Genomic DNA, 15869 nt, shown 5'->3' on the forward strand with positions numbered 1-15869 from the left:
CTGCCTCTGCTCTCCAAGGTCTTACTAAAAGTCAAACAGGAAAAACCAAAAATGATTCTGATTGCTCCAGACTGGCCTCGCCAACATTGGTACCCGCTCCTACGCAATATGTCGCACCTTCCTTTGTGGTACCTGCCTCAGACACCTTACCTACTGTCTCAGCAGAACTATCAAAGTCTACACATTCTGCTCCAAACTCTGAATCTTGCAGCATGGCTAATCAACTACTTTCACCAGTTACAACGCTCAGCAAACCTGTGATGGATGTCATTTTGGAAGCTAGAAGGCCTAGTACTAGAAAGATTTTGTGCCTGGAACAAACACAAGGAATAAACACAGCAATACCCAATATTCCTCAGATTCTGCAATACTTAACTGAGATGCTTCACAAGGGCCTATCTTTTTCTTCCATAAAAATCCATGCCTCTGCCATTTCAGCTGATTACAACACAGAGCCCTCCCCTCTTTTCTCATCCTCTGCTAAAGCAGTACCTCAGAGGGGCCAAAAATGTAAGAATCCCAGGAGAGCACCAACTCCTATATGAGACCTCAATTTTGTTTTGGAAAAACTTACTCTACCTCCTTTTAAGCCAGCTGCTACTGCAGACCTAAAATTTCTCTCTTGGAAAACAGCTTTTCTTTTAGCAGTCACTGCAGCTAGAAGGATTTCAGAACTACAGGCACTTATGGCAGTAGAGCCGTTCATTATCTTTTACCCGGATAGGGTGGCTCTCGGGACCAATCCATCCTTTATGCCTAAAGTGGTGTCTAGTGTGGCCCTTAATCAGACCATTCATCTGCCAACTTTCTTCCCAAATCCACAGAACAAGGGTGAGCAGATTCTGCATTCATTGGATGTGCACAGACAACTAAGATTCTATAGGACAAAATCTCTAAGAAAACCTGAGCAATTACTGGTGGCATTTGCTGCAGGGGCAGAGGGAAAGGTTATTTCAAAGCAGACTATTTCCAAATGGATAAGCCATTGTACTGTTTTCTGCTATATGCACCATGGTAAACTTGTCCCTAAGGGGATCAGATCTCATTCCACCAGGGCTGCATCTACTTCTGCAGCCTTTCTCAGAGGGGTTCCTACCAGATGCATTCTAGAAGCTGCTACCTGCAGCTCAGTTCATACATTCACCAAACATTACCATTTACCGCTCTTCTCTAAATCCAGAGCAGGCTTTGCCAATGCTGTCCTGCAGGGCCTTATAGCTGTTCCTAATGCTGTATAAATCCATCCTCCCAACCATAGCTTTGGGATTCTACCCAAATGTAAAGACTGCAACAGTGAAACATGAAGAATATAGTACAGTTGTGTACACTTACCATAAATGTAGATGTTCGAGTGCATTCACTGTTGCAGTCCTGGTTACCCTCCCTCCAGCCCCCCTGTTTTTTCTCTTAATATACCTCTCATGTCTGTTACCATTTTTAAAAGCCTTTTTGGTGTATTTGCTTTTGTTTGGAGGTATATGTTTTGTGTTTTTTATTCTACATATATAATTTTTTTTTTGCTCCACATTTGGGGGGCACCTGACATCTGGGGCAAGAAAAACTGATGTAATGGCATCTGCTGCATGTTTTATACCCCTGATGACTTGATGTCATGGAAGAAGGACAGCAACCGAAGCAGGACCCAAGACTTTGTTAATCAGGCCGACTGAGGGCAACCTGCCAGCAGATAACCCAAATGTAATGACTGCAACAGTGAATGCACTCGAACATCTACATTTATGGTAAGTGTACACAACTGTACCTTTTCCATACTTGCAACTGTATTTATGCATTTTCCACATTTCTGTCTTCTCATCTGGTCCTTCACCTTATATTCGTTATTTTGTTTTTTGGCACATTCAGTTGCTGCCTGATTTTTATATTCTTGTGGTTTGATTTCCATTCCTGCTTGACGCCTATATGCTTCTGCTAGACTAAGCAGGGAAGTCATCTTAGATTTAGCATCCTCATGCTTCAAAACTTCACTACATTGGGGTCTTGTGAGGTCAGCAGATGTGTGGAGTCCCACGATCGCATATCTGTACATGTAATCAGTTTCAAGGAGTCTCATCCCTCCTTCGGAATGGGGAATATATAGTCTTGGTATGGACTGATGTTTTTATAAATCATTTGCTGAGCATGAAGCATCCTTCTTGTTTTCCTATCTAATCTATCCAACACGTTTTGGGGCCAGGCATTCACTTCAAAACTATAAGTTAGGACAGGAAGAGCAAATTGGTTTATAGTTTGCATTTTGTTCCTAGATGTCATTGCTGTTTACAGAATTAAATTGTCTTCTAAAGTAGTCCTTACTAAGTTTTATTTGCATTTGTTCATCTTTTACTGTTGATCCTTCACCAGTTCCCAAATATTTATACACTCCTTCTTGCTCGAGTTCTTTTGTATCACATTCTTGTCCAAAACTGATGTTTTCTTAGTCCTGCGGTTTTCCTGCTTTAAAGGTTGCTTTTGTACATTTATTAAGACCAAATGACATTCTTATATCATCTGAAAAAGTTTTGACAACTTTTAGTTGTGCTTTCAGTTTCTCATCTGATGAGCTATACAGTTTTAAATCCTCGACAAAGACACTTTTTTCATTTTCTAGGAGCCCAGTTATAGCCATAGCCTAAGCTGTTAAGTAGACAGCCTAATGGGTTAAGGGCAAGGCAGAATAACAGCAGTGACAGAGTCAGCCTGGAATATCCACTTTGAATTTTTTACCCAGAATAATAATTTTGTCCTTTATCATGGCTTAATTGCAAAGTGGTCTGCCACTGTTTCAGGGTCACTATAATGTATTCGATCAGTGTAGGGTGTATCTTACACATTTGCAAGCACTCTTTTATGCATGAATGTGGGATACTATCAAATGCCTTTTTGTAGTCAATCCATGCCATACTTAAATTTTTCCCCTTTTTACAGTTCTCCACTGTGACTTTAACAAAAAAAATGATTTTGTTCCATATGACTTTCTTTTATTGCTCTTTTGTTCTGTTGCCATGTTTGAGTTTTCTTCTGAATGACTATAAACTCTGTTGGCATCAATTCCTGTGTATAGTTTATTAGTCATCGGAAGGCAAGTTATTGGCCTGTAATTTTTAGGGTAGCTTGCAGGTTCACTCTTAAGCAGGAGCATTGTTTTTCCTGCTAGCCAGGTGGGTGTCCGTTATGAGTGCGCATATAAATAGTTCTTACTCATGGCTAAATCTTTATGCAAAGATGTTAATACTTTTAACCAGAAGTTAGGTACTCCATCTGGGCCTGGGCTTTTCCAGTTAGAGGCTTTTCTTAACTTTGTTTCAGTCTCTTCATCCCATTTCATATCATGTACCTTTAAACTTCTTATTCTTTCTTTTACTTCTTCTATCTTTTACTTCTTCTATCCATTTAGCATCTTTATGTTCCACAGGGTCTTCTACTTCTCCAAAATGTATCTATTTCTTCTTTTTTGATGTTTTTTTCAATTCCTTTTACCTTGTTTCCCAATTCTCTATAAAACTTTTTGAATCTTCAATAAATTGCTTATTTTGCACTTTTCCTTTATATTTATCTGCATAACTTCTAAGTTTTTTCCACCTGTGCTAAGATTTTTGGTCTACTTGCGATACTGCATGATAGATCCTGATCTGTTCTAATACTGTGCATTGCTTTTATCACGTCTGTCTTTCTAAGTATTTTTGTTGATCTGTTCCCTCTTCTTTACTACTTGTCTTAATTGCTTTATAGTTTTCTCTATTTGATACTTCCATGATGGTATTTGATTTCTCCCCTTCATTTCCCTCACTACCCTTTGTTCTTGTAGTAGAACTTTTATCAGTTATTAATTTAGCTGCACAGTAATGTATCCTGTTTATTTCTGTTACAGTGCATGGATCTCTATGGGCAGTCCTAATTACTGTGTCCATTTGTTTTATCAAACTTCTGACTTGTTTTTATTGACCTTCTGCAGTCTGTTTCTTTCATTGATCTTAATATGTCTATCTATATCTATTAAATCAAGCAACTCTTCTCTTGGCTCATTTTATTCTACACTGAGGGCACATTTTTTGTTTTCCACTTCCTGCAGGCATTCTATAGAAAGTTCTATTAGCATCTTCATGTGGCACATTCTCTTCAGTTTCATCCTGTGCCATACATTGCTCTGTCATATGGGAACTTACTGGCCTATCACTCCTCAACATTGACTGCATCAGAGTTGCCACAGTTTACTGGTCCTTCCCTTGCTGTCTAGCTTCAAGTGAACATTTATACTGGTTTCCTGTGGAAGACTCCAAAATATCTTCATATGGCACCTGACCAATTGCTTCCTGTTCGACTGGTTTCCCCTTAATTTGGATATTCATTGCGCTATCCTGTTGTGGTGCCTTCTGAATTAGATTTTCTACAACGAATCCTTCACTTCACAAGTACTCCATAATATCACTTTCTATTTCTTTAACTTCTCCATTACTGATTTCCTTTTCTGCTTTTACTCTGTCTTCTTATTTTTTGTATTGTAAAATGCTTTGCCTGCATTTCTCTTTGAATGTCTTTGAGGCCGTCTTCTTTATATTGATTAATTTGGCTTTCTCCTTTGCATAAATATTGTATATAAAATCTTTCTTTCCCATGTCCATATTTCTTTTATACTTTTCAAAAATCTCTAGGTTTTTGTTTATATTTTCACATCTCCTCAGATGCTTCTTTTTCCAAAAAGATCAAAGTTTCTTGATCTAGATACTTTTTTTTTCACAAATCTGTTGTATTAATGAATACATATTTTTGTTTGAAGCTTCTGACAGTTTTTCTTGTAGAAGTATTTTTCTTTCCTCTAATTTCTCTCTCAATCATTTTGTATATCTTTTGTGTCTGGAAGTTCTGGGCTTTTTGCATAATAGTAACAATATATATTTTCTTTCTTATCCTCAATAGTCCACTTTATCGTCTTTATGGCTCTTCTTTGGCCTATCACTTTTTGTGATTTTTGTGGACTTCTGCTTCTTTCTAGAGCAGGGGAGCCATGCGTCCCCTGGGCCTGGCCTGGACCCATCGCAGGAATGTTTCCATATTTTGAGGTTTCTGTACTGTCATCTTTTCCAGTCCTGGCACATACTGGGTCTTGTGCACCCAGCTCTCTTTTTTATTTTTTAACGTACTTCTGTCCATGACATATGCTATGTAAATTCACTCTGTATACCAGTGTAGTCTTGGTGAGATTGTGTGAAAAACAGGGTCCACCTCGCAAAGGTACTCACTATGACTTCAGGATGAATTCAGTTTCAGCAATAATACTCTCCTTTACTTGCTGACTTATCTCTCCATTTGGACCCCTTAGAGAATGATGGTATGGTCAGTTCTTGCTGAAGTGTTCTCAGGTCATTATTACTGATTCCATCTCCTCCCTGTACTTTGTTTGGATCTTGTTTGAAAAGTTTATTTCAGTGTAATCTAATTTGATTCCAGTATCTGAGGTTACCTTGATGTCACTAGGACAACACATCATCCCCTTTGTGTAGCCTGTTTTGCATAAGATTTTGTAAATATATCTATAATCTGTTGTATCTGAGATTAAATTTTATAATCTGTGCACAGTTTATCAATTTGTATGTCTATACTCCTTCCACATCTTATGTATCTGTAAAATGGTTTCTTATTGTGGTCAATATCTTTATACAATTTTATTTCAAAATGTTCTAGATTTTGTCTCACACTATGCTTCATTTTTTTTTGTCCAGCTTATTTATTTCAGTTTTGAAAGTTGTAGTTTAACATCTCTTCCATTTCTCATTTTTTATCTCTCACCTTGGTCAGGTATCTCGTTCCTATGGAAATCTATCCTCCTGACGTTCTATGCCTAGATCCTGATGTTAAACATTTTTTTGAATTTTTTTTTTGCACCCGAACAATTTCTCTTTCAAAACTTTCTACATTCCATCTGCAGTTTTTCCACTGAACACATCACTCTAGTCTTTCACATAATCTGCAATTAATCTTCTGTGCATTGCTTTAGATTTCAGTTTGGCAGAATTATATAGCAACAAATTAACAATTATAACCCATGATCACTGCACATCAACAGAAGTAAAATTTGACTTTAAGTAACAGTAATTTCTTTAGGAACACAAACAGTATGTAATATGTTTTGTTCCCTGGTAGTTTTTTGTTTTCCAATCCAAAGCAAATGTTGTTCCTGAACATATGTTGTGAATAATTTCCTTACTAACGTTGAATCTCTTTCTGGTAAGTTTAAGTCCCCAGCTAATATTATTCTTCCCACCTGTGTTTCATGCAAGAAATGTATGAAATATAAACAAGCCATCACTTTTAAAAATAAATGTAATTCCCAACATGCCAAAAACATTCTTGCTAAATGTAGTAGGGAACTGTGGTCCCTGATCAAGTCAACCAAACTCAAACAACCATAAAGCCTTCTTTAACTATGTTGCAAACCTCAAAAACAATGCCTAGGACTGCACAATGCTAATAGTAAATGATAACATCAACTCAGACCCAGAGGACAAAGCCAAACTACTAGCAGATAAATATAGTACAAACTTCACTTCCCTCTTCCCCCAACATTCCCAGATCACATAACTGTTTCCCAAGAGTAAGGCATTATAGAAGGTTGAAAACACTGCTTCATTCTGGTTGAATAACATACCAGGATGCCTACTGGCTTGCCTGAAATAGGAAGTGTCAAACCCCCTACAGAGATTATTCAGTATCAGCCTCCAAGCAGGCTGTGTGCTGGACAAATGGTGGACCGCAACAATCATCCCCTTACTCAAGAGTGAGGTGTCAACTGACCCGGGTGATTATAGACCCATTAGTCTGACAAGCTTCATCTTTAAGGCTATGGAAAGGATCATTATGGAATTGATGAACAAGGATATAGGCAATCTACACACCCATGACCCAAACCAATTTGGTTTTGTCAGGGGCAAATCTTGCCTACTCAACTTAGTCGACTTTTCAAGAAGGATGGATGAGGGAAATCAGTACATACCACATATCTAGATCTCACCAAGGCATTCATCACCATTCCACACTGAGGTATTGTTAATAAACTATCCCAGCTAAATGTCAATCCCTATATGTCTCAATAGATAGAAAATTGGCTCTTAAGTAGAATCCAGAAAATTGGTGTGTGCAACTCCATTTCCTCCAAAAGATCTGTCACCAGCAGTTCACACCAGAGCTTTCTCTTTGTGTCATTCCTGCTTTGCATTTCCTTTCTGGAGGTCAATCCAATGGTAAGAGTTTATGGCTGACCTAGTATATCAATGAGTGTAAAGTAGGTGCCATTATTAACTCTCCAGAGTACACTAAGGTCCTGTAAGAGGGTCTTTCCCACAGATAGCTGGTGTCAAAACCTTGGATTAAAATTAAATGCCAAGAAATATATAATGGTATCCTTCAGCAAGCACAATGTCCCTTCCACTTTTTGTTTTCATTGCACAACTGATTAATAATAGTATGGCATCCAGGTCCACGGATGCATTAATTCTATTGTATACAACACTTATTAAGCTGATCATTGAGTATAGTGCCCCATTTTGGCTGTACCTGTGACACTTTGAATGCCCACAGCATTTTGTCCTACAAAAAAATCAGTGGCTTAAATCGTAAGAACTACGCTGATCATCTTAAGCTTTGTCCCCATTCTTAGTATCGTACATGCTTTTTAAGGGTGACCTCTGCCTAACATACAGAGCTTCAACAGATCGTATTGTCTCACACCTGCTGCAGTCTTCAAATCCAATGGGGACATAAACAAGCACTCCTGAAATCTTAATCTTGTCTGTAAGTTAAATAAAACATGTTGAAGGAATAGATATGTATCACAAAGAATTTCACTTTTTTAGTATAGTCTTCCTCTCCACATAAAACAAAGTACTTTTCATACTCTATTCAGTTGTAGTCTGGATGAATGGATGGGAAAGTGCAAGTTTACTCCTGTAGTAGCACTCTTGTCCCTTATGGAAAAGGGTTAGCATGTAAATGTTCTATTTACCATAGGTTATTCTTTTTTAAATTACAAGGGCTAAAAATATGAATGCATGGTTAGACTTCTAAAGATCCTTCAGGGTCAGTAGCCTAGTAGGAAACTAAAACTATATTTTAGTCCCATTTTCCTTCTTAAAGCTGCCAATGCTGGCTTTTTGTTTCAACGTTGAACTACCACTGTGTGATAGCTCTCAAAAGAGCTGTCAAAGTACAGAATTTGACTGCTACTTCATCTTCAAAAGCATTGTAAAAAGTGCGGCAACTGACAGCTATTTTGGCAGCTTTCAAAATAGCCACTATACTGCAACGTTTGATAGCTATTTTGGCAGCTGTCAAATTGATTGTGTTTTCATTAGCTCATGGAGCAAGAAAGAAGCTTTATGGTGGGTTAATTTGTTGTAAAGAGCCTTGTGTTTGCTTGTGTGTGTGTGTGTGTGTGTGTGTGTGTGTGTGTGTGTGTGTGTGTGTGTGTGTGTGTGTGTGTGTGTGTGTGTGTGTGCATGCATATATTACATATTAGTCATGTATGATTGAATTTGATTGTTAATGCACAGTTTTCCAGAAAAAGGAATACCTGAAATATTTAAAAATGCTAGTTTAACAATACCACAATAGAAACAGTGGTTTCTAAGGTGCAGGATGCTGTCGAGCAGTTGTTGCACTTGCGGAAGTTGGTGTTACACCCTTGCTGATGCCCACTGCATGTTGACCCTTGGAGGATATTACTAGGTACACACTGTCAGCCTAAGACTAAAAGTAAGTGAAGGAAATGAATCCCTTCCAGCGTTTTTGCACTCCTGAGAGCTACTTGTACTTTGTATCTGAAATGTTATTGTTTCCGCTAGAAACTTTGACTATTTCTGTACACTTTCACTCCATACTTTCATACTGTAAATTAATATTACTGTTCCTGTTTTCAGTAGTCAATATTATTGTTCCTATGTTCTCAGTAGTCTCATGGCATAGAATTTATGTCCTCCCTTAGATTACTGTGGCAATGTTCCAATACTAATATGTTATCTCACTAAAGTAGCCAGATGTCGAGCCAGTGTACCATAGACAAAAACATTCCATACACTCCTACGTCCAGTGTATGACCTATATGGGCATAGGGGTACATAAGCGGACTTAGGAGCATAGGATCCTCTCACTGTCTTGCTGCCAGTCATAATGCAGCATCTTTGTTCTTGTTGGTCTGTTCTGGGCATTGTTGTTGGTTGCTACTGTTGTTTACACTTTAGTGCCACAATGGGGAACCTTCTTTTTCTGATATTATATATTCGCTTGTATGTAAGTTTTGACCCATTGGCTTTAATTCATGCCTTGAATGCATTCGCAGTATACACATTGCTGTCTTTTTCAGTGATTTTCAGGTCCAGTGCTTAAAAATTAGCTTTAAACATTAATGTATACCTTTTTTCTGTCCAACTTAAGTTCAGTTTTTCAATTATTAATTCTCAAAATTTTCTCGTAAGCAGTGATTCACCCTCTTGTATTAGTGTTTGCTAGATTTTCAGACGTCACTATCAGCTCTTAGTACTTTAGTGGTGCCAACAAAGAGATTGTACACCTGTTTTTGTTAAACAACATGCAAATAAGTTTCTTGATCTTTGCATAATGACACATTTTATAAAAGTGATTACAAGAAAGGCACTGCTTCCTCTTATGCTTATTTACATTAGCACGTAAGAGCATGGTTCCTACTGCACCATATTTTGTTTGCACTTTTGTCTCTCCTTATCCTGCATACCTACTGTTACAATGCATTGTTTTGTTAATTCTCATGTTTGTCTTTTATTTGCCTCACATTTTTATCTTGCGCATGTTTCCTTTTTCTCAGTTAATTCTTTTAACAATTGTGTTATAAATGTCCACTGCTTTACTGCTTTTGATAAGGTCATGTCTGTTTCTCTTAATAGCTTGTCTGTGGTTTCTTCATGTTTTATTCTCTGTCTAGTTACTGAATTATTTTCATCACCATATTCACACTTTGTCACTGGGGATGCACAAGCCAGTGCATTTCATTGTGCCGGTCCCAAGCCCGCTTAAATGGGGAGGGTTGCGTCAGGAAGGACATCTGGCGTAAAATTTTGCCAAATCATACATGCAGACAACAGTACAGAAATACATACTGGATCGGTCGAGGCCCGGGTTAACAACTACCACCACCAGTACTGTTGGCCAACAGGGTGCTGGCAGAAATTGGGCTATTGTTGGCCGGAAGAGGAGGAGAAGAGGGGGGAAGGCATGCCCAAAGGCAGGTAAAGGCTAGGATTGTGATAGTGAGGGTCGGAACTTTGAATGTTGGCAGTATGACTGGTATAGGGAGAGAGCTAGCTGATATGATGAACCAAAGGAAGGTTGGTATATTGTGTGTGCAAGAGACCAGATGGAAGGGGAGCAAGGCTAGGTGTATCGGAGGCAGTTTCAAATTGTTTTATCATGGTGTGGATAGTAGAAGAAATGGCGTAGGCATTATCCTGAAGGAACAGTATTCTAAGAGTGTTTTGAAGGTGAAAAGAGTGTCGGATAGAGTGATGTTTATGAAGCTGGAAATTGAAGGTGTGATGATGAATGTTGTTAATGCATATGCTCCATAAGTTGGGTGTGCGATGGATGAGAGAGAAAATTTTTGGAGTGAGTTGGATGAAGCAGTGATGACTGTACCCAAGGGTGAGAGTCTGGTGATTGGAGCAGATTTCAATGGGCATGTTGGTAAAGGGAACAGAGGGGATGAGGAAGTGATGGGTAGGTATGGTGTTAAACAAAGGAATGCAGAAGGTCAGATGGTAGTGGATTTTGTGAAAAGCATGGACATGGCTGTGATGAATACGTATTTTAACAAGAGGGAGGAGCATAGGGTGACATATAAGAGTGGAGGAAGATGCACACAGGTGGATTATATCTTATGTAGAAGGGCCAGTCTGAAGGAGATTGGAGACTGTAAAGTGTGGTGGCAGGGGAAAGTGTAGTTAGGCAGCATAGGATGGTGGTTTGTAAGATGACATTGGTGATCAAGAAGAGGAGGATGAGTGTGAGGGCAGCACCAAGGATCAAATGGTGGAAATTGAAAAAGGGTAATTGTGAGGTAATGTTCAGGGAAGAGTTGAGACAGGCACTGGGTGGCAGTGAAGAGTTACCGAATAGCTGGGTAACTACAGCAGAGCTACTAAGAGAGATGGCTAGAAAGGTGCTTGGTGTGACATCTGGAAAGAGGAAGGAGGACAAGGAGGTGACATCTGGAAAGAGGAAGGAGGACAAGGAGACCTGGTGGTGGAATGAAGAAGTACAGGAGAGTATACAGAGAAAGAGGTTGGCGAAGAAGTGAGATTGTCAAAGAGATGGAGAAATTAGACAAGAGTATAAGGAGATGAGGTGCATGGCAAAGAGAGAGGTGACAAAGGCTAAGGATAAGGTGTATGAAGAGTTGTATAAAAGGTTGGACACTAAGGAGGGAGAAAAGGACCTGTACCAATTGGCTAGACAGAGGGACCGAGCTAGTAAAGATGTGCAGCAGGTAAAGGTGATAAAGGATAATGAGGGAAACATACTCACAAGCGAGGAGAGTGTGTTGAGCAGATGAAAAGAGTACTTTGAGGGGCTGATGAATGAAGAGAATGAGAGGGAGAGAAGGTTGGATGATGTGGGGATAGTGAATCATGAAGTGCTGTAGATTAGCAAGGAGGAAGTAAGGATAGCTATGAAGAGAATGAAGAATGGAAAGGCTGTTGGTCCAGATGACATACCTGTGGAAGCATGGAGGTGTTTAGATGAAATGGCAGTGGAGTTTTTAACTAGATTGTTTAATGAAATCTTGGAAAGTGAGAGGATGCATGAGTAATGGAGAAAAAGTGTTTTGGTACCGATTTTTAAGAATAAGGGTGATGTGCAGAGCTGTAGTACCTACAGAGGGATTAAACTGATCAGTCACAGCATGAAGTTATGGGAAAGACTAGTGGAAGCTAGGTTAAGAAGGGAGGTGATGATTAGTGATCAGCAGTATGGTTTCATGTCAGGAAAGAGCACTACAGATGCGATGTTTGCTCTGAGAGTGTTGATGGAGAAGTACAGAGAAGGTCAGAAGGAGTTGCATTGTGTCTTTGTGGATTTAGAAAAAGCATATAACAGGGTGTCTAGAGAGGAGTTGTGGTATTGTATGAGGAAGTCGGGAGTGTCAGAGAAGTATGTAAGAGTGGTACAGGATATGTACGAGGGTAGTGTGACAGTGGTGAGGTCTGCGGTGGGAGTGACAGATGCGTTTAAGGTGGAGGTGGGATTACATCAAGGATCAGCTCTGAGCCCTTTCTTATTTGCAGTGGTGATGGACAGGTTGACAGACGAGATCAGACAGGAGTCCCCGTGGACTATGATGTTTGCAGATGACATTGTGATCTGTAGTGAGAGTAGGGAACATGTGGAGGAGACCCTGGAGAGGTGGAGGTGTGCTCTACAGAGAAGAGGAATAAAGGTCAGCAGGACTAAGACAGAATGTGCGTGTGTGAATGACAGGGAGGATAGAGGAATGGTGAGGATGCTGGGAGTAGAGGCGGTGAAGGTGGATGAGTTTAAGTACTTGGGATCAACAGTACAGAGTAATGGTGAGTGTGGAAAAGAGGTGAAGAAGAGAGTACAGGCAGGATGGAGTGGGTGGAGAAGAGTGTCAGGAGTGATTTGTGACAGATGAGTACCAGTAAGAGTGAAAGGGAAGGTGTACAAGAGGGTAGTGAGACCAGCTATGTTCTATGGGTTGAAGACAGTGGCATTGACAAAAAGGCAGGAGTCAGAGCTTGATGTGGCAGAGATGAAGATGTTAAGATTTGCACTGGTGTGACGAGGATGGACAGGATTAGGAATAAGTATATTAGAGGGTCAGCCCAGGTTGGAAGGTTTGGAGACAAAGCCAGAGAGGCAAGATTGTGTTGGTTTGGACATGTGCTGAGGAGGGATGCAGGGTATATTGGGGAAAAAGATGCTAAGGATGAAGCTGCCAGGTAACAGGAAAAGAGGGAGGCCTAAGATACGGTTCATGGATGTGGTGAGAGAGGACATGCAGGTGGTTGGTGTGACGGAGCAAGATGCAGGGGATAGGAAGAAATGGAAACAGTTGATCTGCTGTGGCAACCCCTAATGGGAGCAGCCGAAAGAAGAAGATATTCACACTTTGCTTGGCATGTTAGCTCAGTAATATAAATGCCTGCAGTCTCTGTAGGCTCTTGCACACTTGTAAAGAGCAACTAGCAAATACATTATATGATTTTTAGATTAACAGTAATTCATGAATGATTTCTCTAGTTGCAGATGTATTGTCTTTCTCCTCTTCAGGAAACAAAAAAATTAAATGCCTTCACGGTTTCTTTTCTTAGCAGTGTGTTCTGTTTGCTTGTATAATTAATTCATCCTTGATAAGGAATCAACTTTTTTTTTTCATATCCAAAGCTTTTAGTTTCATGCTAACTTGCCTTGCTATGACATGATTTTCTGATAGCTGGAGTATTTTTTCTAACTCCATCTACATCTCTTTGCTTCCAAATGCAGTAGCTCTTGAAAACAAATGTATTCATTTATATAAATATTCACTTATGATACCTTGTAAGCTTTGAATATTTGTCTGATTGCTCTGTATGCAACAGGCAACACTGTCAGTGGGCTGTAGCTACTTCATGTTTATTTATATTGCCTTTTAGAAAGCATGTGTACCACATGACATGTAGATCCCTGTAGCAAGGCTAGGCATTAACATTTTTAAAGCTACATATCCCACTTACAGCAGGAGCTATGGGTTGCCATAGTGAGAGAGGATGGCACTGTTAGGTATTGCCAGCCAATTCCCCCTCCACACACACACACACACACACACACACACACACACACACACACACACAAACACACACACGCACACGCACACACGCGCGCACACACACACACACACACACACACACACTCTCTCTCACACACACACACACACACACACACACACGCACGCACGCACGCATTCATACTGATCAGACAGTTGATTGCCCATGTGTTTACTAGAAAAGTGTTGCTCGTTAGTTTCCTTTATGTTCATCTGTATCAAAAGCCTAACAGAACTTTGATTGTGGTGTTTGATGAGCCACACAAAGGTAGAAAAACTTCTTTAAAAATGAAAGCTGAACTGTTGGTACAACTTCTGCTCTTTTGTATGGAGCATAGACAGCTCTGATGCTCTTTCCCAAGTAACATCATGATAATTAGTAATGTTTAGATTTAGATGCAGTAGAAAATGAAGCAATATATTTTAACTTAAGCTACAATTGGGCATGGGGAACTAGAAAAAATATTTTTTATATACACAGCAAGTTGACAGGATATTTTGTCTTTATGTCATAATTACGTTAGAGGATGGTTATCTTTTTTAGTCACTTTCCTTTCATCTTTTGTGAAGCACAGTTAGTAAAAACCTTTCTGCTGTTCAGATTATTACTACCACTCAACTTCTATATTGCATTCTTGCAAATTAATGTAGTGATTGTTACTTTGAAGGTGATATAAGATTGTTTTTCCTCTTTGTATTTCAGCTGCCAGAGGTCCTGGTTATGGCATTCTTTCCATTCGAGTTGATGGAAATGATGTGTTTGCAGTATATAATGCCACAAAGGAAGCTCGAAGGAGAGCAGTAGCTGAAAATCAACCATTTCTCATTGAGGCAATGACATACCGGTAAATGATTTGTTCAGTAAAGGTGTCTTTGCTTCATTTCAGTGTTGTAGCCTGCTTTATCAGGAACAGAAGCTACCTCATCTAGTTGAAACAAACATTTGTAATATAATTCAAAGTTGTGTACAGCTTTATTAACATCCTTTAGAGGCCATGCTGCTATTTGGTTGAGACCAGTGAAAACTCGTAGTTGTTTCCCAGTAGCATCTGTTGGAATGTTTGTCATGCTTTAAAGTTCATTAATGCTATTATGTTCAATAGGTAACAGTCTATATATATTTTTATGTATTAGAATTGGCCATCATAGCACAAGTGATGATAGCTCAGCCTACCGTTCAGTCGATGAAGTAAACTACTGGGACAAGCAGGATCATCCAATCTCCCGCCTGCGACACTACATGACCAACAAAGGCTGGTGGGATACAGAACAGGAGAAGGCATGGAGGAAAAAGTCTCGAATAAGGGTAATGATTATTTTTAGCTTTTGTTTCGTTCAGCTGCTCATCCACAAGCTTCAGCAAGATTGTCGGACCTTTGCATTCATTTGATATTTATAAAGCTTTAGATATCAAGAATGACATTGTTTTGCTTCCGGATTCCTTTGTATTGGTTATCTTCTCTAGTTCTGCACATCTAACCCACTAGCTATAAGTACTGAATTTGTTGCACACATTTTGTGTATTTTTTAAGTGTTTATTGTTAAAACATATACATACCTGTAGATAAATGATAAAAGAATGGAAATATTGACACATGACAGCAGTACAGAATGCCACATGTGTAAAATGTTTTATAGAGTATTCTGCAGTTTTCATAAAAACTCTGTAATCTGAGCAGTGAAAGACTTTTTTATTTTCTTCTTATTTACACAATGACCAATATCAGTATTTACAGCACTTGTTAAAAAACAAACTGCTTCACATCAGAGCCCTTTGAAACTGTTGAATAAGATATTGTTCATTTTATATGTTCAAATGAACAGTGAAAAAGTAAGTTGAATTACTGCTTTAAAGGCCCTCGCTGGTGAGCTGTTTCACCCTATGAAGTGAGTTTCTGAAATGCAGTGTGTCCTTAAGGGCATATACCCCAATGGCCTCCACTACAAGACGTTTAAGGTATTAGACAGTGAAAACTCTTGCTTGACTTTGTTTTTCTTAGCAGTTTTTATTAGATGCCATAAAAGC

General features: G+C 39.2%; 1 protein-coding gene across 1 annotated transcript in view; it reads left to right on the forward strand.

The window, feature by feature from the left end:
* Positions 1–15869, forward strand: part of BCKDHA (branched chain keto acid dehydrogenase E1 subunit alpha) — a 521678-nt gene that overhangs the window by 445034 nt on the left and 60775 nt on the right. Inside the window, exons 7-8 of the mRNA XM_044062764.1 lie at positions 14547–14688; positions 14978–15149. Coding sequence (XP_043918699.1) covers positions 14547–14688; positions 14978–15149 — 314 coding nt within the window. The remainder of the gene's footprint in view (positions 1–14546; positions 14689–14977; positions 15150–15869) is intronic.

Source organism: Protopterus annectens, chromosome 1.part0 (genome assembly GCF_019279795.1).
Source record: "Protopterus annectens isolate FY-2018-M chromosome 1.part0, PAN1.0, whole genome shotgun sequence".
Taxonomy (NCBI): Eukaryota; Metazoa; Chordata; order Ceratodontiformes; family Protopteridae; genus Protopterus; species Protopterus annectens.